This window comes from Acanthochromis polyacanthus, chromosome 15 (genome assembly GCF_021347895.1).
Source record: "Acanthochromis polyacanthus isolate Apoly-LR-REF ecotype Palm Island chromosome 15, KAUST_Apoly_ChrSc, whole genome shotgun sequence".
Classification (NCBI taxonomy): Eukaryota; Metazoa; Chordata; class Actinopteri; family Pomacentridae; genus Acanthochromis; species Acanthochromis polyacanthus.
In genome coordinates this window covers 32,863,652-32,888,426 of record NC_067127.1, presented here as the reverse complement: position 1 = coordinate 32,888,426, position 24,775 = coordinate 32,863,652, and the positions used below count along the sequence as shown (strand labels likewise).

The 24,775-nt window shown below is 42.7% G+C and overlaps 1 protein-coding gene and 4 non-coding genes across 5 annotated transcripts in view; all 5 read right to left on the bottom strand.

Moving 5' to 3' along the window:
- LOC110972639 (solute carrier family 22 member 7-like) overlaps nt 1-24,775 on the bottom strand; it is a 51,132-nt gene that overhangs the window by 13,686 nt on the left and 12,671 nt on the right. Inside the window, exons 2-7 of the mRNA XM_051960154.1 lie at nt 12,058-12,161; nt 11,240-11,394; nt 10,987-11,155; nt 8,169-8,289; nt 7,959-8,068; nt 6,010-6,224 (exon numbers count right to left, since the gene is read on the bottom strand). Coding sequence (XP_051816114.1) covers nt 6,010-6,224; nt 7,959-8,068; nt 8,169-8,289; nt 10,987-11,155; nt 11,240-11,394; nt 12,058-12,161 — 874 coding nt within the window. The remainder of the gene's footprint in view (nt 1-6,009; nt 6,225-7,958; nt 8,069-8,168; nt 8,290-10,986; nt 11,156-11,239; nt 11,395-12,057; nt 12,162-24,775) is intronic.
- trnar-ccg (transfer RNA arginine (anticodon CCG)) lies at nt 13,812-13,884 on the bottom strand. Its single transcript has one exon. It is a non-coding gene; the product is annotated as a tRNA-Arg (tRNA).
- trnaq-cug (transfer RNA glutamine (anticodon CUG)) lies at nt 14,321-14,393 on the bottom strand. Its single transcript has one exon. It is a non-coding gene; the product is annotated as a tRNA-Gln (tRNA).
- On the bottom strand, nt 17,795-17,867 carry trnar-ccg (transfer RNA arginine (anticodon CCG)). Its single transcript has one exon. It is a non-coding gene; the product is annotated as a tRNA-Arg (tRNA).
- trnar-ccg (transfer RNA arginine (anticodon CCG)) lies at nt 19,782-19,854 on the bottom strand. Its single transcript has one exon. It is a non-coding gene; the product is annotated as a tRNA-Arg (tRNA).

The window sequence follows — 24,775 nt, the reverse complement described above, 5'->3', positions numbered from 1 at the left end:
GGTATTCAGGAGGCCGAACTGCACGTCTTCCTGGACGCAGCGAGACATCGGAACCTCGGCCTGAAGCAACAAAAGGAGCAGAACACAGGTTAGATTGAGATACTCCCACCTGGTCAGAGAGGGAAGACTGTCCACCATCCACCACAGGGATGACAGGAGAAGAGGAACCAAAAGGAGACTGCGGTCCAGGCTGGCACGTCTGTTGATTCACAAGTGCTTCATCACCACAGCCTGGCACCCCGTTGTTCGATTGCACAGCAGACCTGGAGGATTTAAAAGGCAAAGCACCTGACAAAGCAGTCAAAGATGAGGACAGAGGCTGCCACGATGGGTCAGGGGCAGGCGTCTCATGTCCGGGCTCTGGTACAGGAGCATTGTAAGGTCGCAGCCGGTTGTAATGGACAGTCTGGAACTTGTCAGAGTGATCCAGGAGATAACGAATCCTGTACGTCACACCAGGAGAATCCACATCCGATCCCAAACACTCCAGTACAACAAAGGGGCCTTTCCAATGAGGTGCCAGTTTATGTTTCGATGTTGCGGGATCATTCAGCCACACAAGATCACCAGAAGCATACGGCGCATGCCTGACATCCTTGTCATACTGCCGTTTTTGCTGATTGTGTGCATGGTCACTGTTCCAAGTGGCATAATGAAAGGCTGACTGCAGCTTGTGTGTCAACTGTGCCACATAGTCAGCTGGGGACCCTGGAGTAGAGGAGGATGGCATACAGTTAGGCAACAGCAGGTTGACAGGCGTTCTGGCTTCATGGCCATGCGTGAGGAAGAATGGAGTGAAGCCTGTTGTTGAATGAGGGCTAGTATTATAAGCCAAAGCAACCAAGTTAAGACAATTATCCCATTCACCAGGTTGTTGCAAAAGTGACTTGGCTAGCTGATCAATAAGAGTTCTATTGAATCTCTCTACCATGCCGTCACATTGTGGGTGATATGGAGTAGTTCGTGTCTTACGGATGCCCAGCAGGCCACACAGCTGTTTCAGCAGGTCAGACTCAAACTGGCGACCTTGGTCTGTATGCAGCATCTCAGGAACACCATGCTCACATATGTAGTTTTCAAATAAACACTTTGCAACTGTTGTGGAGCGCTGGTCTGGGATGGCATAAAGATTGACATATTTGGAAAAATAATCTTGAACCACTAAGACATATCTGTTACCCTGGCTTGTGATTGGGAGCTCCAGGATATCAGCTGCCACCTTCTGGAATGGCTCAGTGGCGACAATGGTTTTCATGGGTGCCTTAAGATGAGGTGTGGGGCTCCGTCTGGCATCACAGGGAACACAATGCTTACACCACAGCTTAATATCACGTGACATGAATGGCCAGTAGCATAATTGCTGAGCATGTTTCAAAACTTTGTCTGCTGAAAGGTGACCACTCGTTGGGCTCCCATGCAGCAGTTTTAGTACAGTGTCTTTTAGAGCATGGGGCACAACAACTTGATACAAAACTGACTTAGTGACTGGGTGGTACACCTTACGACAGAGCAAACCATCATGAAAAATCAGTCTGTGGTATTCTTGCCATAGCACTTTCTCAGCTCTTGTGCGTTTACTCATACGCCAGTATGGTGGTTTCCGACCTCTAGCTTTCCAGCTAACAACTTCTGACAATATTGGATCCTGTTGCTGCGCCATTTTAAGATCTTCTGCAGGGAGTTGCAGGACAGATGTGGAAGAGATAGTTTGTGGAGCATGCTGCAGGTCTCGGTTTGAATGCTGAGCTGGATTTGTTGAAACTGGCATTGGGTCAGTACTGAAGGAACTGTGCACAGAGCTTACAGAAAAACTTGAACTCACAGAAGTTGAAAGTTCGTTCTCAGCATCGAAATGGCCCAGTGCTGGCTGAGGAATGTCTGGTGCAGGTGGGCTAGGGTCAGCAGGGCGACGTGACAGTGCATCCGCATTAAGATGTCGGTGGCCATCTTTGTGTATGACAGTCCATTCAAAAGGATCCAGCTCAAGCGCCCAGCGTGCACGACAACCAGTTCTGTCATTGTCGATAGGTATTTTCCGGAGACCCAGGAGAGGCTTGTGATCTGTGACAATGACAAAAGGTTGCTTGTACAGGTAGTGACGAAAATGCCTTACTGCCCAAACTATAGCAAAAAGCTCTCTGTCATATGTTGACCACTTTCTTTCGGCTTTGGTGAGGACATGGCTAGCATAAGCTATTACCTTCTCTTGACCTACTTGTGTCTGAGCAAGAACAGCACCAATCGCAGCACCCGAAGCATCTGTGTAGAGAGAAAATGGTAATGTGAAATCAGGGAATGCAACAACTGGAGGACTTGACAGTGCATGCTTTAGATAACTGAATGCGTCTTGACATTGAGGAGTCCAACAGAAGGATGCATTTTTCTCCGTGAGCGCGTGCAGGGGAACACTATGATGCGCAAAGTTCTTGATGAACTTGCGGTAATAGGAACAAAGTCCCAGGAAAGCTCGCACTTCTGTCACTGAGCATGGAGTGGGCCAGTCTTGGACACTTTTGACATTACGTGGGTCTGGTTGAATGCCATTTTTGGATACCACATGCCCCAAAAACTGTACTTGATCTTTAGCAAAACTGCAGTTGGATGGGTTCAGTTTGAGACCACTTGACTGAAATCTAGACAGTATTTCCTCTAAGTGTTGGAGATGCTCATTAAAAGAGCGGCTGTAAATGAGGACATCATCCAAATACACAAGACATGTTTTCCATGGGAGGCCACGTAGTACCATCTCCATTAGACGCTGGCATGTCGCTGGTGCATTAGTTAAACCCATGGGCATAACTTTGAAGTGATAAAGTCCACTGCCAGTTGTGAATGCTGTTTTTTCACGGTCTGTCTCTTCCAGCTCAATTTGCCAGTAACCATGTTGCAAGTCCATAGTGGAGAACCAGGCAGAACCTGACAAAGCATCAAGAGCATCATCTACTCTCGGAAGAGGATGGGAGTCTTTAATTGTCACCATGTTGAGTTTTCTATAGTCTAAGCAGAAGCGCCAGGTGCCATTTTTCTTGCGTACTAAAACAACTGGGGCTGCCCAGGGGCTATAGCTCTCCTCAATCACATCTGCCTTTAAGAGCTTGTCGACCTGTGTCTGTATTTCAGCCCTCTGTTCTGGTGTTACTCTGTAGGCCCTCTGTTTAATTGGCAGTGCCTCACTAGTGCGAATCTGATGCTTTATCAGACCTGTGCGGCCCCTGTCTTCTGAAGTTTTACTGAATACTGCAGAATATTTCTGAAGAAGCGATTTGAGTGACTGGATTTGAGGAGGTGTCAGGTTTGTTTCATCTAGCTGAACAGATGATGCTGCATCATATGCTGGAAGTGTGGCAGAACAGGACTCAGTGACTGGTATAATGTCAACAGAGGAGGCAGGATGAAACTCACCAAGGTGTTGGCCAGGATGTAGCTCCACATCGTCTCTAGATGGGTTTATAACTCGTACCATAGTTGTGCCATTTTGAACTGCACTGACTGAATGTGCAACCATGATGTCACAAGACGGGTTGGGCATCATAACACCACAGTAGTCAGTTGGCATTGGAGAAGCGGGTGTAGCTGCAGACACACCAACTGTGATGAGGGTTTCACTCAGAGCAGGGATCTTTGTGGGTGCCAGCACAGACACATTACAGCAGGCAGCAACTTCATGTCCTTTGGGGAGCAATGGAATGGTCATGTCCCACAGTTGCAGCACTTTGTTTTTGAAGTCAAGAAGGGCATGATGTTTCACCAAAAAATCTAAACCCAGTAGGACTGGTTGACAAGCATCTCTAAGAACCTCAACCTCCTGCTGCCAGATTTGTTTTCCAAGTCTTATCCCAATAGTCAATTTGCCTAAAATGTCCAACAGCTGTCCGTTAACCGCACGGGCTGGCAGAGAGGAGGTCACCATGGGCCGTTTCCTCAAAGCTGGATGAGAGTTCCGAAAGTCTTCACTAACAATACACACAAAAGAGCCAGAATCTATCAAAGCACAAACTTCAACGCCATCCACAATAGCAAGGATGTTAGCTGAAACTGACTCATCATGCTGCAGCTGGTCATCAGACACTGACTGCAGAGCATCTAGTTGGGGCTGGGCCACTGTAGCTGATGTTTGCCCCTCAACAGCAGCTAGTTGAAGTTTCCCTGATGACTGGGGCGAGCATGTCTGTCAGGGGATTGAAACCGAACGCTGCTCCTAGCATGAGGACTAGAATCCCTGTGTCTCCATGGAGGAGCTGGACTAGGACTGCGTCCGTATCTGTGGGGGTCCTCATAGCGATCGTGCTTAGAGTGCTGCGAAAAAGACCGTGAAGGAGAGTGATATTGTCCATGTCTGCCAGGGTGATCACATTCAGCGTAATCCCGGTAGACAGGAGAAGAATGTCTGTAGCGAGGACCTGAGCGACGATCATAACACTGATCAGGTGAGTAACGTGCAGTGGAATGATGTCTGGCACGGTATGGTGAAGGAGAAGGGCTGCGCGTCCTGAAACGATCATCACAGGAAGTGGACCTGTCAGATCTGGAGTCCAGCTGCTGAGTGAGGTAGCTTTGCTTGTTTTTCAACTGCTGCACTTCATGTTGCAAAGTATTTACTGCGAGCGTGAGCTGTTCAACTGCATGCAGGAGTTCCTCTTCAGCTGGCTTAGGTCGAACCATGGCCACCTGTTCTGATGGTGGTGTAAATTGAAATCCAGCAGTGGTCATTTGCATAGCTGCTCGTGCTCTTTCACAGCGACCGGCAATGCGGACAGCATCATCCATGTCCTTCGCCCCCATTTCATGTATTTTGGACTGTAGAGTGGGGTCCAAGCCAGCAACAAAACGACGAAATTTCTCACCCTCCAAGGCGTTTTTGTCATAGTCAGGAAAAGCTTCCAATACCAGACGAGTGATATCTGCACTATAAACATCCAAACTCTCTCCAGGTTTACGAGGACGAGCATTGACATGCGTTTGGAAAAAGGCCAGAGAATGCTTAGGGCCAAAAACGTCTTTAAGTTTGTCCTTCACTGACTCATAGTCAGCCTTTATGGAAAGAGGCAGACTGTCCCAGTACAAAAATGCCGCATCAATCAAACGAGTTGGTAGTACTGACGCCAAAACGGCAGACAGATCAGCATCAGGGGAAGACATTGCCTGCACTGCAACTTCAAAACGTCTTGCCCAACTTGAAAAAGATTCAGTCCCATCGCCTTTAAAAGCGGACGGCAGATCAATCTTTAAGGAACCAGAGACAGCATTCGTCCCGCCATGAGACACCAACCTTGTCCGTGGAGGGGAAGAAGACCGCAGCTGCTGCACGGTATCACTTTCATCAGCAGACATAGCGGGGAAAAGTAGTCCGTTCCCCCCCAAAAAAAGAATTGTAAAGTGCAGAAATCCGTAATATCTCCAAAACTCCAAACGAGCCGTGCGTCGTTAATCCGCCGCGCTTCCAGAGAGAGAAGAAAAAAAAAAGTCCGACCAGCACAAACGGCGATATCCACTCGTAACTGGAACAAAACTCACCAAAAGTGTAGCACCACCACAAAAAAAAAAACACCACCGCTGCCACCAAATGTGATGTGAGGGTTCGCTGGTGGTGTTGGACTCACTCTCTAAGTATAAAACGAAGGCAGACACGGAGATGGATAACTTCTAGTCAACACGTTTACTTCCCTTCTTTTCAACCTACTTCCTCGTTCAGTGTCACATGGCGCTCAACTGGCCAATCAGAAAGTCAGAGAATCAGGTAAATGAAGAAACAACTTAAGACAACTGATTCCAGTGAACGTATGACTATAAAACACAAACAAGGATCTAATAATAATAATAATAATAAATAAAATCGTGCATTTATAATTAAGTAAAACATAAATTACTTAACAGAGAAATTAACAAACAGAAACTAGTGTATCTTACACTGCTTTTCTTTCGGCTCTTACCAATTCACAGCATCACAGAAGCTAAAGTTCTCCCACGTATGTGTCTGCAAAATGTAAAAAACAAGAAACTCTGAGTGACCTTTCGGCATGAAGATGTTTATCGCCACGCATGTCACCGTCCCAATCAGCGTTCCTGCTTGACACTTCCTTCGCCCAAAGAAGTTGACGGCACAATAAACCAGCAGCTTGGAGGGAACTTCAATGGCGGCGTAGATGAAGTGTGTGAGGTACATGTTCAAGCCAAACCCAGAGATATTCAAACTGATGCAGTAATACGTCGAGGAGACTCCGTACCTGCAGAGGAGAATCAGAACAAACACCTCTTTATATACCGCCTGGCCAAAAAAACCCAACTTAGATTTAACTAAGCAAATAGGTAAGAGCCTTCCATTGGATGATTATTGCAGTGATGAATACGTTTAAGCTGCAACAACTTCTTTAAGCCTAACTGATGCAGTGAGGAGCTTCTCATTTCTGAAACAACCATGTAGGAAGACATATCCTGTGGTCGTGGAAATGATCTGTTTCAGAAGGGTCAAATTATTGGCCTGCATCAAGCACAGAATACATGTAAGGAGATGACTGAAACTACTAAAATCAGGTTAAAAACCGTCCAACGCACTACTAAAACCTGAAGGATGGTGATGAACCATCATCTTGGGCAGAAAAAAGTCCTGAATGATCGTGACAGATGAGCACTTAAACGTTTGGTGAAATCAAACTGTAAACACACAGCAGTACAAAGTAGGGCAAGTTTATTTGTATAGCACCCTTCATGTCCAAGACAATTCAAAGTGCTTAAATTAAACATTAAGAGCATTAAAGTGAGGTGCAGACACTTAGACGATACGGTGCAGATTTCACATATAGGCGCATGAGAAAAGAAATGTGTTTAACCTGGAGTTAAAACTGTCTACATTTGGTGAAAATTTAATCTCCACTGGCAATTTGTTCCACTTGTTTGCAGCGGAACAGCTAAATGCTGCTGTTTAGACCAGACTCTGGCCTGGATTAGCTGACCTGAGTCCTTGGATCTAAGAGCCCTGCTAGGTCTGTATCCTCTGAACATATCACAGATGTACTCTGTGATTTGTAAATGATCAGCTGGGTGTTAAAATCCTTTCTGTGACTGACTGTGACAACAGTGAAAGTACGATCATTTCCACAAGCACGGTGTGAAGGGAACTCAAAGGATTGGGACTGAACAGCTGTAGCTCTAAGAAAACCACTGATCAGTGAGGGTAGTCAGGAAATTAAAGGCTTCATCTTAGCATAAAGATTGGACTCTGGAGCAATGAAAGATCGTGTGGTCTGATGGGTCCAGATTTACCCTGCTCCAAAGTGATGGGGGCATCAGGGTCAGAAGAGAGAAGGATGAAGTAATGCACTCATCATATCTAGTGTCTACCAGCCTGTGGAGGTTAGAGTTATGATCTGGGGTTGGTCAGGTTCAACAACGTTATGTTCACAAAGAATGAGGTCAGCTGATACCTGAATATACTGAATGACCAGGTCTTTACATCAGTGGAGTTTTTCTTTCCTGATGGCATTCTGCATGTTCCAAGATGACGATGCCAGGATTGATGGGGCTCACATTATGAATGAGTGGATCAGGAGCATGAGCTGGATTGTCCTCCACAGAATCCAGACCTCAGCCCCACTAAGAATCGTTGGGATGTTCTGGAGAAGACTTTGTCTGACTCTCCCATCATCAATATAAGATCTTGGTAAAAAATTAATCCAGCTCTGGATAAAAATAAAAGCTGTGACATTGCAGAAGCTTATAGAAACGATGCCACAGCGACTGTGTGTTGTTCTCAGAGCTAAAGGCGGTCCAATGAAATATTAGTGTTCAGCTTTTATTTTTTGGACAGGCAGTGTATTTATATATTCTACTGAGCCACGTTCAGCTTCACACAGCAACTTAAAACCAACATTGTGAGGGAAAATTTTTCCCTCCCTGGAATGAGTGGTAGTAAGACATGATTTCTAAGATATTTGTAGGCATTATTTTAATTTGCGACTCACCAAATTATCCCCGTCTGTAGAGTTAACGTCCTCAGCTTTGGGGTTCTGATTAGGTCGAGGTACGAGTAGTTCTTGTTCTGCTTTTCCAGGACATTCATGTTGTCCGGGGTCTGTATAGAAGCAGAGGAATAACATTCAATATGCAGAATTAGATGCATGATTAGTTGATGATGAAGGATTCATTTCTTGGTGCATGAAGCTCAGACTTACTTCTAGTTTGAAGTTGGACGACAGTTCTTGTTTGTTGATTTTTGCACATCTATCCTGGTAAAACTGAGCCTGGTCCACTTTACCGTTGGCTAAAAGCCATCGAGCAGATTCAGGAACCCACCTGCAGACAGAACCAATCAAATTAATCAGACACACTGGAAAAAAAAGTCTCAGATTCCTGACACATTCAGACTTTGCAGAAAAGCCACAATGTGTCTCGTTTTTACCTACAGTGGTTCTGAGACGACTAGTTTTAACAACAAAATCCTACCTGTCTAGTCAGCTATTTCTCTTCTAGTTGGGTAATTCAGTTAGTTTGACTAAAATAACACATGTTGGACATATTTTTATGGTGGCTATGTTCAGTTTGATGTGAATATTTTCGCTTTTAATGTACAATATGCCCTCACTTAGACAGCGATTGCTTTTGCCTTTAGGAATCAAGAAATCTCCAAGACTTTCTCAATTTTAGTTTCCAGCAAAGAATCCATTGCAGAGAAAAAAACATCAAATTTTCCAGAATGAATCTGTGGCTAAAAACAGTCAGGAACAAACAGACTTTATTTAATGACTTTGAATAAATATATTGTATATCTAGTAGTACATTAATATTGCTTCTTTACTGTTCAATTTGCAGATGCCATATTTTCTCCTTGTAGTTCTTGTTTCGTAAAATAAAAAGTCAACATGGAGATTCATTCTTGGACATGAACCTAATAACGCACTGTCCAAGTTAGTCATCGACTGCTGTCTTAGAATCAGAGCAGCTTCAAGGAGCTCTGCTTGCTTTTAGGGTTCTTGAAGGAAACTTTAACAGCCCATTTCAGAGGAAAGGTTGTTTCAGGAACCTTAAAAAAAGATTACATTTTAAAAGAGTTTTGAGTAGACCTAACTGATGCTGCATTTTCTAGCCCACACATCTAGACACAGTCACATCACCCCCATCCGCTCCATCATCACATCGGGTTGAAAGTTTTAACATTTGTTTTTAAAGCTCTTCATGGCTTTTCTCTGTCATATTTATCTGAACTTCTAACCATCCACCACCCCAGCAGAGCCCTCTGATCGTCCACTCGGATGGTTCTGAACGTGTCCAGGTCTCAGTACAAGCAGTGGGGGGATTGTTCTTTTGCTGTTGATGCTCTGAGACTCTGGAACGTACTCCCATTGGAACTTCATGTTCTTACCAACCTTTTCAAGTCCAGAATAAAAATTCACCTATCCAGGTGTGTCTTTGACTCCTAGCACTGATTTATTTTTATGTGGTCCCAAAATGTCTTATTTAAATGTGTGCTGCATTATGGTTTTATGGTTTTATGGTTTTCACGGTCTTATGATTTTTACAGCTTTTCTGGTTTTATGGTTTCGTAGTTACCAAATTGTATTGTTTTGTTTTGTCATGCTGATGGAAAGCACTTTGGTCTTCTTTTATGTTGTTGTAAAGTGTTCTGTCAATGAATTTTGATTGATTGATTGATTGATTGATTGATTGATTGATTGATTGATTGATTGATTGATTGATTGATTGATTTACGCTTTGTTGTATTTGTTTTATCTCAAATTCAGTTCTGTTGAAGTTGTGTAAACTCTAATACTTTAACATGAATATAATATAATATTTGGGTATTGGAGTGACTTCCTGTTGGCAGATTTGTGTGCAAATAAATCTAGAGTCTAGATTTAGTCTAGATTTTAGACACTAATGCCAAAGTTCTTGTTTGTAAAAAAAAATAAATAAAAAAAAATGTCAGTCCAGGATATTACTTCTCGCTTTGCAGCTAGAAGATTGCGGTTCAAATCCCGTCCTTCCTGGGATCTTTCTGCATGGAGTTTGCATGTTCTCCCTGTGCATGCGCGGGTTTTCCCCGGGTACTCCACAGTGACAGTAACTATTTCTGTTAAGTTCTGTGATTTCCATTGGTCGTCTCAAGCCCGCACCGTAAAATATGTTCAGAAATTTTATGGTGGAAAACTGTCAAACCATGACAGCAAAAGTCTGTAAAGGATAAAACAATTTGATCCCGTTTATATAACACAGAATCACTGTAAATAAGTTCATCAGCAGAAAGCTATATTTTTTAAAATCCCTTTTTCCTTAGTCTTACACATGTATAATGAAAAAATGCTTTAATATTTCATCAATAGTGTAATTTTTGCATTTATTTCTCAAAAAGAATAGAATTTTTCAGAGTTAAATGTATGTACTGTTGTACTGATAACAGAAACATGCCGCAATATTTTTAACGTGGTGAGTGTTGCATTTATTTTATGTAAAAAATACAGTTGCTACTGGTCAAATTGAAGTATATTTGTGCCAATTACGGATATATGGTTTAACATTTATGAAAGCTGTAACTGGAATTTTTCCTAAAAGTGCATTTATTAAATGTTAAATACACCAACTATTGTGCTGTGATAATGGGATTATGCTGTAATATTAATAACAGGTCACACAAACATTGTTTTATCAATATTTTCATGTAAATTTTCAACAAAAACGTCTTTTAATGTTAAAAGTTTTTTCCAGGAGAAGATGGAACAAAGCACAGTTTTAACTGTAAAATTAACGGTATCAATACATTTCTTCACCGTAAAATGAAAAAAAAATGTTTTACAGTAATTGTACAGCAGCATCCGGGCAATCACAGCTGCCGAAATTTTACCATAAAAAATATATCTTTTTTAAACAGTCTAATATAAAGCAAGCAGACATTTTTTAGAAACTAAGTTAAATGCAAGCTTATTTAGAAGCACTTAAACTCTGTGCGCTTTGCTTGGTGAAGAAGAAATGTCATTCAGTATGTTTATTTCCTCTTACCACCAGGTTAAAACAGCCAAAGCCACCGGCGCTGTAACAGTCATAGTCAGCGTCCTCCAGCCGGTGATCAGAAAAGCAAACCCAGCCAGCAGCATGTTTCCTGCACACCAGAACAAGCCTCCGATCACACTGATGAACGACCTGTGGGCCTTGTCCACCCACTCGATGCCTGCACAGCGAAGAAAATGACAAAATGAATGAATAAATATCTTAAATCTTGAAACACATATGACCACCTTCACACTGAGCTTACTGAGAACCAGAGAGGTGATGCTGATTCCTGTCAGAGAGAATCCGGTGAGAAACCTCAACACTGAAAACACGAGGAAGGAGTTTGCAAACGCAGTGGAGAAGCCGAACGCCATCGACATGATGTACGAGGCCAGGAGAGTGTTCTTCCTGTCATACCTGGACAAAAATAAGAGATAAAGAAAACACAGAAACACACATAAACTGTATTTTTTGTAGGTTCAAAACTTTAGCTGTAAATAAGTCCGGTTACAATGCTATAGAAGCTTTTTAATTTTGTTAAATTTACAATTTGCAGTTAATGTCGTCATTGTAATTTTTAAGACTTTACAAAGTCGTCCTGTGGGCCAGATTGGATCCTCTAACACACCCAAATTTGGCCCACAGGCCACATGTTTGACGCCCCTGCATTGGATTATTATTCATAATTAATTAACTGTAGGGTTTTTACTCTAATGTGTATTATCCTCAGGTACAGCAGTATTTTATGTCATTTTTGTAAGATTTAAATCCCTAATATGTCCATTTCTCAGCTAAAATCACACCATAAATAACACTACGGGGTCTTAGCTCCAATATTTTAAACTTATTCATTCAGTTTGTGATGCCAAATATCATGCCTTTTTATATTGCAAAGAGTTTTCGTGCAACAGCTGTTGGATAAAAAATGGCAATTTGACTTGAATCTGATGTAATTTGTGAAACCTGCACGCATTAGTGGCATGTTTTTATTCCATTTACTCAAAAAATCTGGACAGATTGCTGGACATTTAGTGAAATAATGAGCTCAAACTGATCCCAAATATGAGAAAATTTCCATACTTATCAGAGAGGAATCCAAAAGCCACGGCCCCCACCATGACTCCAGAAAAGAATATGGTGCTCGCTGTTTGTGTCAGACTCTTTCTATCACAGACGAGGTCCCACTAAAAACAAATCAGAGAACAAACGATTAGATGAAGGTTTTAGGCTCCTGGTTCTCCTGTAATCTGTTCCTCAGTGAGTCAACTATAATATAGAATTTCACAAGGTAAGTTTAAACTTTCTAGCCTGCTACAATATCATATATATGGTATGTAATTTTTTTTAAAGGCATTGAGAAGGTTTGATACGAATAACAACATTTACTCAGTGGAATAAAGAACAAGATTTTGATGACAAAATGGGAAAAGGTATGTAAAAGACTAAATAAACAGAAATGTGCTTTTAGGAAATATTTTCAAAGCTATTTAAATGCACAAGGTAATGCTCATTAGTCATCCATTAATGACTGAAAGACAAAAACTGTTGTATTCTGGTCAACAAAGTATCTGGACAGTTTTTGTCATTACCTGGCCACACAGGTGGGACCTGACCCCCCAATCCTCAGCTCTAGAGGTTGATATCTTATTCATGAGGCCACTGGGTCACATGCATGAGAATAAAATTATGTTTTAGCTCGGGTTTGTATCAATCTTTTTGATTTCTGACAACTTCTAATGAGGTTATGTCTGTTTTGAGGTTTTGGATGAAACGTTTCAGGAAACCACTGCTGATTTCAACTTTAAATTCTGCTTATTGATGGGAAATGTCGCCAGCATTCTTATTTTCCATTTCAGAACTGAAAGTCATCGTGAATCCTGTTATTTTGCTGTCTGCTCTGTAAAGGCTTCTTTCTCACTGCAGGATTAAGCAACAGCTACAGGGTTGGAATTCATTAAACATGATAAAACTATTTTATACTAGAAATATTTTGTGGCTAATTGTCAAGCAATCCAGGTGAGACTCAAACCCACAATCCCCAGCTCCAGAGGTTGAGACCTTATCCATTAGACCAGTGGTTCTCAACCCTGCTCCTCAGGACCCACTGTCCTGCATGTTTTAGATGCTTCCCTGCTCCAACACACCTGATTCAAATGATCAGCTCGTCATCAGGCTTCTGCAGAGGCTGGATGACGAGCTGATCATTTGAGTCAGGTGTGTTGGAGCAGGGAAGCATCTAAAACATGCAGGACATGGGGTCCTGAGGAGCAGGGTTGAGAACCACTGCATTAGACCACTGGATCATATACAGGCTAACATATACAGACTGCTCTGCTCTTGATGTTTGTATGCAGACAAAATCATCCATCCATTCTCTATACACCACTTTATCCTCATTAGGGTCGCGGGGGTGCTGGAGTCTATCCCAGCTGACTCGGGTGAAGGCAGGGGACACCTTGGACAGGTCACCAGTCTGTCACAGGGCTACATATACAGACAAACAATCACACTCACATTCACACCTACGGGCAATTTAGAGTAACCAATTAACCTCAGCATATTTTTGGACTGTGGGAGGAAGCCGGAGTACCCGGAGAAAACCCACGCATGCACAGGGAGAACATGCAAACTCCATGCAGAAAGATCCCAGGAAGGCCGGGACATGAACCAGGGATCTGGTTTGTGTTCCGGCCGGTGTCCAACCTTAAGGATGTTAGAAATCCAGCCTCAGGTTTGGATTTCATTAAACATGGTGGAAAGACACAGAAGAGGTCGTATGTTGTCATGCAGTGGCAAATCATTGATGGAGATCTATAAATTATGAGTTTATCTAGCAACCCAGGTGGGACTCGAACCCACAATCCCCAGCTCCGGAGGCTGATACCTTATCCATTAGGCCACTGGGTCACATACATACCCACAAAATAATGCTTAAGCTCCAGCTTGCACGCACACTTTTATCAACTTATAATGAAGTTATTTCTGTTTTGAGGCACTTTAGAGCAAACATTTGGTGATTCTAGCTGTTCATTTCAACCTAGAATGCACAGCTCTGGATGTTTGCATGCAGTTAAAATCAGCAATTAGACAAAACATTTGAGGAAATCGCCGCAGATTTCAGCTTCAAATTCTGCTCATTGATAATAAACATGGCCAGCATCTTTCTTCCCTTTCATAAGATAAAGTCAACATTAGTGCCTTTTTTTCTGCTCTGTGAAGGCTTATTTCTCACTGCAGTATTGTGCAACACCTACAAGGCTGAACATCATTAATCATGGTGGAATATGTTATTGTGCAGGGGCGAATCACACTGAGCTACATATTGCTTTTTAACATCACCAAGCAACCCAGGTGGGACTTGAACCCACAATCCCCAGCTCCAGAGGCTGATACCTTATCCATTAGGCCACTGGGTCATACCGGCCCCAATCATAATGATTAAACTCAAGTTTGCGTGGATATTTTTTATCAACTTCTAATGAAGTTATTTCTGTTTTGAGGCACACTGGACCTAATATTTGAGGAAATCACTGCTGATAGCAGCTTTAATTCTGCTCATGATATATGTAGTTGCATTCACTCACATCTATCCTCCCTTTCTTATTTTATTGTTTTCATAACATAATGTCATCATTAGTTAGCTATTAATTTTTTTATACTGTCTGGTCTTTGAAGGCTTATTTCTCACTGCAGGATTACACAATAGCTACAAGGTTAAATGTCATTGATCATGGTAGAACATGTTGTGCAGTGGCAAATTATATTGACTTTGGTGGGCAGTTATATAATATTCTTGACATTATGAAATAACCCAGGTGGGACTTGAACCCACAATCCCCAGCTCCGGAGGCTGATACATGGCTCAGTGGGTAGAGTGGTTGTCTTGCAATCAGAGGGTTGCCGGTTTGATCCTCGGCCCGTCGTGCTCATGTTGAGGTGTCCCTGAGCAAGACACCTAACTCCTAATTGCTCTTGATGGGTCGTGGTTAGTGTGTTGCATGGCAGCTTCCGCCATCCATGTGTAATTGTGATGTATCTTGTAAAGTGCTTCAGGTACCTTGCAGGTATAGTAAAGTGCTATATACAGTGCCTTGTGAAAGTATTTGGCCCCCTTCAACCTTTCGCCACATTTCAGGCTTCAAACATAAAGATATAAAATTTTAATTTTTTGTCAAGAATCAACAACAAGTGGGACACAATCGTGAAGTGGAATGAAATTTATTGGATATTTAAACTTTTTTAACAAATAAAAACCTGAAAAGTGGGGCGTGCAATATTATTCGGCCCCTTGACTTTCAGTGCAGCAAACTCACTCCAGAAGTTCAGTGAGGATCTCTGAATGATCCAATGTTGTCCTAAATGACTGATGATGATAAATAGAATCCACCTGTGTGTAATCAAGTCTCCGTATAAATGCACCTGCTCTGTGATAGTCTCAGGGTTCTGTTTAAAGTGCAGAGAGCATCATGAAGACCAAGGAACACACCAGGCAGGTCCCAGATACTGTTGTGGAGAAATTTAAAGCCGGATTTGGAAACAAAAAGATTTCCCAAGCTTTAAACATCTCAAGGAGCACTGTGCAAGCAATCATATTGAAATGGAAGGAGTATCAGACCACTGCAAATATACCAAGACCCGGCCGTCCCTCTAAACTTTCACCTCCAACGAGGAGAAGACTGATCAGAGATGCAGCCAAGAGGCCCATGATCACTCTGGATGAACTGCAGAGATCTACAGCTGAGGTGGGAGAGTCTGTCCATAGGACAACAATCAGTCGTACACTGCACAAATCTGGCCTTTATGGAAGAGTGGCAAGAAGAAAGCCATTTCTCAAAGATATCCATAAAAAGTCTGGTTTGAAGTTTGCCACAAGCCACCTGGGAGACACACCAAACATGTGGAAGAAGGTCCTCTGGTCAGATGAAACCAAAATCGAACTTTTTGGCCACAATGCAAAACAATATGTTTGGCGTAAAAGCAAGACAGCTCATCACCCTGAACACACCATCCCCACTGTCAAACATGGTGGTGGCAGCCTCATGGTTTGGGCCTGCTTTTCTTCAGCAGGGACAGGGAAGATGGTTAAAATTGATGGGAAGATGAATGGAGCCAAATACAGGAGCATTCTGGAAGAAAACCTGTTGGAGTCTGCAAAAGACCTGAGACTGGGACGGAGATTTATCTTCCAACAGGACAATGATCCAAAACATAAAGCCAAATCTACAATGGAATGGTTCACAAATAAACGTATCCAGGTGTTAGAATGGCCAAGTCAAAGTCCAGACCTGAATCCAATCGAGAATCTGTGGGCAGAGCTGAAGACTGCTGTTCACAAACGCTCTCCATCCAACCTCACTGAGCTCGAGCTGTTTTGCAAGGAAGAATGGGCAAGAATTTCAGTCTCTCGATGTGCAAAACTGATAGACATACCCCAAGCGACTTGCAGCTGTAATTGCAGCAAAAGGTGGCGCTACAAAATATTAATGCAAGGGGGCCGAATACTTTCACAAGGCACTGTAGATACAGACCATTTAATTAGGCCACTGGGTCACACACATGCCGTTAGACTTAAGTTTGAATGGTTATTTTTTAGTTTTATCAAATTCCACTTAAAGTTATTTCTGTTCAGAGGCACACTGGACCAAATATTTTAGGAAACCTCTGCTCATTTCAGTTGTTTATTTAATCCTAGACTGCACACCTCTGGATGTTTGCATGGAAATTTCTGTTTTCAGGCACATTAGACAAAACATTTGAGGAAATCTCTGAATTAAGCTCATTGGTAATCAATGTGGTCAGCACCCATCTACATCTGTCCTTCCTTTTTCCTCTTCATAAATAAAGTCAACATTGATGAGTTGTTTTTTTTTTCTGTCTCATTGATCATCAATTAGCCAGCATCCTCCTATGTCTTTCCTTGATTTCTTCTTTTTTTGTTTCCAAAATGGAAGTCATCATGAATGTTTGTATTTTGCTGTCTGCTCTGTAAAGGCTTCTATCTCACTGCAGGATTAAGCAACAGCCTCAGAGTTGGATTTCATTAAGGGAGGAGTACATGTTATTTCACAGGTTCACAAATCCATTATATTATATAGGCTCTTAACAATGTTTGATATGACCCAATTTAACATGCTATACATCATTTTAAAGCTTATGAGTTGCAAATGATCATTTTAACAGTTAGAAGTTACATGCAATGATCCCGGGGGACAAAATATTGTCATAAACATGCCAATACACATCACATTTCCCGGTGACCCATCTTTATATGCCATCTACTCAGAGTCCATACATTTTGGGTTCATGACTATTATACCTTTTGATAGAGTAACTTACTGTAAAACAAATAATGGGTGCTTTGGGGATAACTCTTTTTCTTATTGCCACAGCAACAATTTCAATATAAATAACTCTTTACCCCAGAATGAAAATGGTCTTAAGTGGTGGGATTATAAAGTATTCAGCATCCATTATTTAAGAAGTATTGTCTTAAGAACAATCTGTGAAAAAATCAGCATGATTGCTCAAATAGTTTAAAAGTTATTAGGTTTTATGTAACACCTGTCCCAAAAAATACAGATTTTGAGAAAATGGCAGATAAAGATTGTGAACCATGAACAAGTACTTGCCAAGCTGTTGTATGTCACTAACTAAACATTTTTTGATACCTAATGAATAGTTTAAGCACTTAAAATTTATTTAGATTTTTTGAAGGTATATAAGGTGTACTCCCCCCTTAAACATGGTGAAAAGACACAGAAGAGGTCATGCGTTGTCATATCAGTGATGGAGCTCTATAAATTATGAATTTTTTAAGCAACCCAGGTGGGACTTGAACCCACAATCCCCAGCTCCGGAGGCTGATACCTTATCCATTAGGCCACTGGGTCATACACATTTCTTGAAAACAATGTTTAACCTCAAGCTTGCATGCATATTTTTTATCAACTTCTAATGAAGTTAGTGGGGAGCTTTTTCGGTTTGGGAGCCTCAGGATCACATCTCTGCTTTTCGCGGATGATGTGGTTTTGTTGGCGTCCTCAGACCATGATCTCCAGCACGCACTGGAGCGGTTTGCAGCTGAGTGTGAAGCGGCGGGGATGCGGATCCGCACCTCCAAGTCCAAGGCCATGGTTCTCTGCCTGAAACCGGTGGATTGCTCCCTCCGGGTTGGGGGGGAGTTGCTTCCCCAAGCGAAGGAGTTTAAGTATCTCGGGATCTTGTTCACGAGTGATGGGAAAATGGAGCGAGAGATGGACAGGCGGATTGGTGCGGCGTCAGCAGTAATGTGGATGTTGTACCGAACCGTCGTGGTGAAGAGGGAGCTGAGCCGTAAAGCGAAGCTCTCGATTTACCAGTCCATCTACGTTCCAACCCTCACCTATGGTCATGAGCTTTGGGTAGTGACCGAAAGAACAAGATCACGGATACAAGCAGCCAAAATGAGCTTCCTCCGTAAGGTGGCTGGACTCAGCCTTATAGATAGGGTGAGGAGCTCAGACATCGGGAGGGAGCTCGGAGTAGAGCCGCTGCTCCTTCGCATCGAAAGGAGCCAGTTGAGGTGGTTTGGACATCTGATTCAGATGCCTCCAGGGAGACTTCTTTTGGAGGTTTTCCGAGCACGTCCGTCTGGGAGGAGACCCCGGGGTAGACCCAGAACTCGCTGGCACACTGGACCTAATATTTGAGGAAAGCACCACTGATTTCTGCTCTGAATTAAGCTCATTGGTAATAAATGTGGTCAGCACCCTCCTACATCTGTCCTTCCTTTTTCCTTTTCATAAATAAGTCATCATTGATGACTTTTTTATGCTGTCTACTCTGTAAAGCCTTTTTTCTCACTGCAGGATTATACAATAGCTACAAGGTTGAGAAAGAAATGTGAGAAACCATTATATATTGTTGCACAGTGGCAATTTATATTGACATTGGTGAAGATCCAGAACAAACACATTGTTTTGATTTTAATTGAGAAACCCAGATAGAACTTTGAACCCACAATCCTCAGCTCTAGCAGTTGACACCATATCCATTAGGCCACTGGGATCACTTCAGACCAAAAAATTTAGGAAACCTCTGCTGATTTCAGTTGTTTATTTAAACCTAGCCTGCACACCTCTGGATGTCTGCATGCATCAGCAAATACAATTTTAAATTTCTGTTTTGAGGCACATTAGACAAAAAAATTTGAGGAAATCACTGATTTCAAAAATGGTGAAATTTATATAGCACTTTTATCCAAAGCACTTTACATGATACATTACATTCACACCAGAAGCTGCCATGCAAGGCACTAACCACAACCCACCAGGAGCAATTAGGGGTTAGGTGTCTTGCTCAGGGACACCTTGACATGAGCATGACAGGCCGAGGATCGAACCGGCAACCTTCCAGTTACAAGACAGCCACTCTACCCACTGAGCCATTTCAGCCCTGAATTAAGCTCATTGGTAATAAATGTGGTCAGCACCCATCTACATCTGTCCTTCCTTTTTCCTCTTCATAAATAAAGTCAACATTGACGAGTTTTTGGTGTATTTTTGGTGTCTCATTGATCATAAATGTAGTCAGTATCCTCCTATGTCTTTAATTGATTTCTTATTTGTTCTTTTCAAAAATGGAAGTCATCATGAATGTTTTTATCTTGCTGTCTGCTCTGTAAAGGCTTCTATCTCACTGCAGGATTAAGCAACAGCCTCAGAGTTGGATTTCATTAAACATGGTGAAAAGACACAGAAGAGGTCATATGTTGTCATGCAGTGACATATCATTAATGGAGATCTATAAATTATGAATATATTAAGCAACCCAGGTGGGACTTGAACCCACAATCCCCAGCTCCGGAGGCTGATACCTTATCCATTAGGCCACTGGGTCACACATATGTTAAAAATAATGCTTAGACTTAAGTTTGAATGGTTATTTTTTAGTTTTATCGACTTCTACTGAAGTTACTTCTGTTCTGAGGCACACTGGACAAACTTTTCAGGTAAACCCCTCTGATTTCAGCTGTTTATTTAAATCTGGACTGCACAGCTCTGGATGTTAGCATGCAGTTAAAATCAGCAAACACAATTTAAAATTTCTGTTTTGAGGCACATTAGGCCAAATAATACAGGAAATCACTGCTGATTTCAGCTTTAAATTCTGCTCATTGATAATAAATGCTGTCAGAATCCTCCTGCAATTGATATGGTTGACCACAAGATACTACTTTGCAGACTGAAAAGTGAGTGGGGCTCTCTGGTGTAGTTCTAAACTGGCTTATGTCCCTCCATCCCCCTCTATGGTCTCCACCTGGCCGCTCATCCGAGGAGACAGCCAAGCGCCCTCAACAGCGGCCGAAGACCCTCATCGTTGGAGACTCCATCCTGAGGAACATTCGGGTGAGAGGTGCTCTCATCTTGTCCTTCTCCGGTGCCACTGTCCTCGACATCGCGGACAAAATCCCAAGTATTGTGCAGGCACATCCTGAGGCTGACACAATCCTGATCCACGCAGGTGTTGTGCCAAAAGTTGATTTTTGCCAGAAACTGATTTCCGGTACACGGGAGCGCGCATGCACAGCCGTCACAGTTGAAAAGCACAGCTAAGCGCAACCAGTTTGTTTATAATCATCTAACGGTGATTATTTGTGTTTGCGTTTTATAGCCTCCTGTACGTCTACTTGCCTTATATCGCTGTGCAATAGGCTAGTTGCTGATTTCAATCTGCCGTGTATTTGTGCTAATAAAGATATGTGCCACCGAGGGAGAGTCTTTTTTTCTGCACCAACATTACATTAGATCCCTCAACAAAAAAATTGACCCTACACAGTGCTTTGTACGGTTTGAAATATGAGAAAAAGGATATTACAATGTGAAAATCTGCTTATTTTGCTTGCCAAAACATGATTGATGCCTCTGGTATTGTACATAGATGGATATTTTGCCCTAAAATGACTTAATATAACACAACACAGTAATATTTACAGGATTTGTCTCCAACCAGTATTTTTTTACCCCTTAAAAATGAGAAAAGGAAAATTACAATGTAAAAATCAGCTTATTTTGCTTACCAAAAACTGATTCATCCTCTGGTGTTGTATGTACATGAATATTTTGCCCCAAAATCACTTTATATAACACATCAGAGTAACATTTGCAAGATTGGACTCCAACCAGTGCTTTATACCACTTGAAAAATGAGTAAAGGGCCATTATAATTTAAAAATCAGGCCATTCCACCTGCCAATTGGTTCACGTCCCTGTCACTGCCTAGACATGCATATCTTTGCTCAAAATGACTTGGTATCATGCACTCAACGCATGGCATTTTGCCGCCATAGTATAAGGTAATTGACGCTATATATAGCCTAATTAAGCACCATTACACACAGTTGATTGAGACGTCAAGATGCACGCTTTTGACCTTCATGCTGAAAGCCATTCTTTGGAGTCGTAATAATGGATCCCGTTGTTTTTAACAACATAATGTCCTACTTGAGTGATGGAACCATCCCTGATAGACTGACTAAGGTCCAAGAAAATAATTTCCGTCGAAACACAAAAAATTACGACTTGCAAGGTGAGTTGGATCTTCTTAAATGGAATAGACCTGTAGGCCTTTTCGAGTTAGCCTACTATTCTATCTTATCTTTTTTTCTTTTTCTTTATTTATTGAACAGTTTTACGTACTTGTTTATGTATTCGTTTGTTTATTGGTTTATTTCCAACATGAATAACCGCCTGTGTATGAGTCTGTTTTAAATGCCGCTTGGGGAGAAATAAAGTTTTAGAGATTGTGCGTTACTCCGAGTGAGTCACTGACTCGGAGCTGTCCGGTGCTGAACTGCAGATTTACAATGATGGCAACTAGTTAGATTACTCATCTAAAATGTAAGAAAAAAAACAATAAGATTTAGATATAATTAACAATACTGTAAGCTTCAATTGTCTCCTACTGCTTTGTACATTATATGGCTTTAGAGGAAATGTCGGAATGGCGGGAGGCTTTTTCTTTTTTTAACCGTCATTCCGACCATAGGACGCAAAAATTGTCGGAATGATGGGAGGTTTGAAAGAAATTTAAGTGTTGCCATTTAGACAATTGGGAGCCCATATCAGAGTGGAGGGATGTCGGAATGGCGGTTGCCTCCTGTTTTGGGGTGCAGTGGTTCGTGATAGACTTATGCCTACAGGCTTAAAAAGAAAAAAAAACACTAGTGTATCTTGTCTGACTATTTCATCTTTTTCAAATTTACTTTATTTATTATTGTGTGTGTACAGGCCTGTTACGGCCACCAGTATTGGTGTGCCGTTTGTTCTTGAGGTGGTGCTTTGTTGGGCCTTTTGTTTGGGAGAAGTTTGTGTGTGGGTGCAGCTGTGGCTTGTTGCAGAGTCTCTTGGAGCCCCAGCTGCCAGCCGTTTCAGCTAATGATGAAGCTGATGACGACCTGCACTTCCGTCTGGTTCTCCCCGCCCTCCGGCCATCCTGATTGGGCCACCCTCCAGCTCCTCCTCCTTCAATCAACCAGAGGCAGCCAGGCACCACACCTGCCGACTATAAAGGCCCACCATACCATCAGTCTTGGTGGCTGGTGTTTAGACCCAACACGGTCTCACGGGGATTCGTGAAACTGTCACGTCAGTTTTTGTTTCGGTTTCGTGCGCACCAACACGATGTCGTCATGTTTTTCGTGCCGCTCACCACGAGCGAAACCCGCTGTGGTAATCACATCTGAAAGTGGTTTATACCGGCGGATTCATGACGATCTAAGCTGTCCATCGGTGTTTGCGGTAGCCGCTGCGGCCGCCGCTGCGGCCGCCGCTGCGGCCGCCGGACATTCTTTAAATTCCTATGCAAATTAGGCGGATTCATGACGATCTAAGCTGTCCATCCGCGTTTGCGGCCGCTGCCGCGGCCAACGGACAGCTTAAATCGTCACGAATCCGCCGGTATAAACCACTTTCAGATGTGATCCAGCCGCTGTTGCGGCGGCCGCAAACGCGGATGGACAGCTTAGATCGTCATGAATCCGCCTAATTTGCATAGGAATTTAAAGAATGTCTGGCGGCCGCAGCGGCGGCCGCAAACGCCGATGGACAGCTTAGATCGTCATGAATCCGCCGGTATAAACCACTTTCAGATGTGATTACCACAGCGGGTTTCGCTCGTGGTGAGCGGCACGAAAAACATGACGACATCGTGTTGGTGCGCACGAAACCGAAACAAAAACTGACGTGACAGTTTCACGAATCCCCGTGAGACCGGGCTGTTAGACCAGTCCACCCTGGTGCTCTCTGTTTCGTGGTTTTGGGTACTTCTGTGTGGTCTTTCGGTCTGGAAGCGCTTGTGGTTGTGCTCCAGACAACCCTGACCTTTTGTTAGCAGCTTTTGTTTAGTGTGGAGACTGAGGCTCCACTTGTGTAGTTGCTAACTTTGTATAGAAACCACTATGTATGCTGAGCTTTCGTAAACTATGCTCATTATGCAGAGGCACCAGTTTTGTTTAGTTTGTTTGTACACATTTTGCATTAGTTTTTGTTCTGGTGGTGGGTGTTGCTTTTGTAGTTCGGTTTGGCTAAGGAGTTTAGTTGTTTTCTTTGTGTTTAGCTTAGTTTCGAACTCTGTTAGCCGTTATGTTTTATTCTGTTCTTTGTTTTAGCAATACCCACCAGTCTTGTTTCTTTCGTTGTCACCTTTTCGTTCCGTTTTACTACTAAGCAATAAATCCCTTCACCTAAACCAATAACATCTGGTTATTTTGTTGCATCCAGCCAGCCCCTAGAGGTTGGATCGTAATAAGTGGGGGCTCGTCCGGGATTTGAACCCGGGACCTCTCAAGTGGGGGCTCGTCCGGGATAACTAGGGGTCCGGATTACTAGGGGTCCAGGATTCACTAGTGGTCCCGCAGCTTTACAGGTAAGGTGATTTCATTGCTTAGTAGCTTATTTTGATTTTGGTGTTGGTGGTGGATTTTTGGTTTGAGGTGGTTGGTGATTTTTTTTTTGTTTGTACAAACCTAGGGGTTTGTATTTTAAGGGGAGGGGTGTTACGGCTACCAGTATTGGTGTACCGTTCGTTCTGAGGTGGTGCTTTGTTGGGCCTTCTGTTTGGGGGAGATTTGTGAGTAGGTTCAGCTGTGGCTTGTTGCAGAGTCTTTTGGAGCCCCAGCTGCCAGCCGTTTCAGCTGACGACCGAGCTGATGACGACCTGCACTCTCGTCTGGTTCTCCCTGCCCTCCGGCCGTCCTCATTGGACCACCCTCCAGCAGCTCCTCCTCCGACCAGCCAGGCACCGCACCTGCTCACTATAAAGCACCACCATGCCATCAGTCTTGTGTGGCTGGTGTTTAGACCAGTCCACCCTGGTGCTCTCTGTGTTCTGTGGTTTTGTGTGGTCTTTCGGTCTGGAAGCGCTTGTGGTTGTGCTCCAGACAACCCTGACCTTTTGTTGGCAGCTTTTGTTTAGTGTGGAGACTGAGGCTCCACTTGTGTAGTTGCCAACTTTGTATAGAAACCACTATGTATGCTGAGCTTTCGTAAACTATGCTCATGATGTATACTGTTTTAGAGGCACCAGTTCTGTTTAGTTGTTTTGTACACATTTTGTATTAGTTTTTGTTCCTGGTGGTGGGTGTTGCTTCTGTAATTCAGTTTGGCTAAGGAGTTTAGTTGTTTTCTTTGTGTTTAGCTTAGTTGTAAACTCTGTTAGCCGTTATGTTTTATTCTGTTCTTTGTTTTAGCAACACCCGCCAGTCTTGTGTTTCGTTGTCACCTTTTCGTTCCGTTTTACTACTAAGCAATAAATCCCTTCA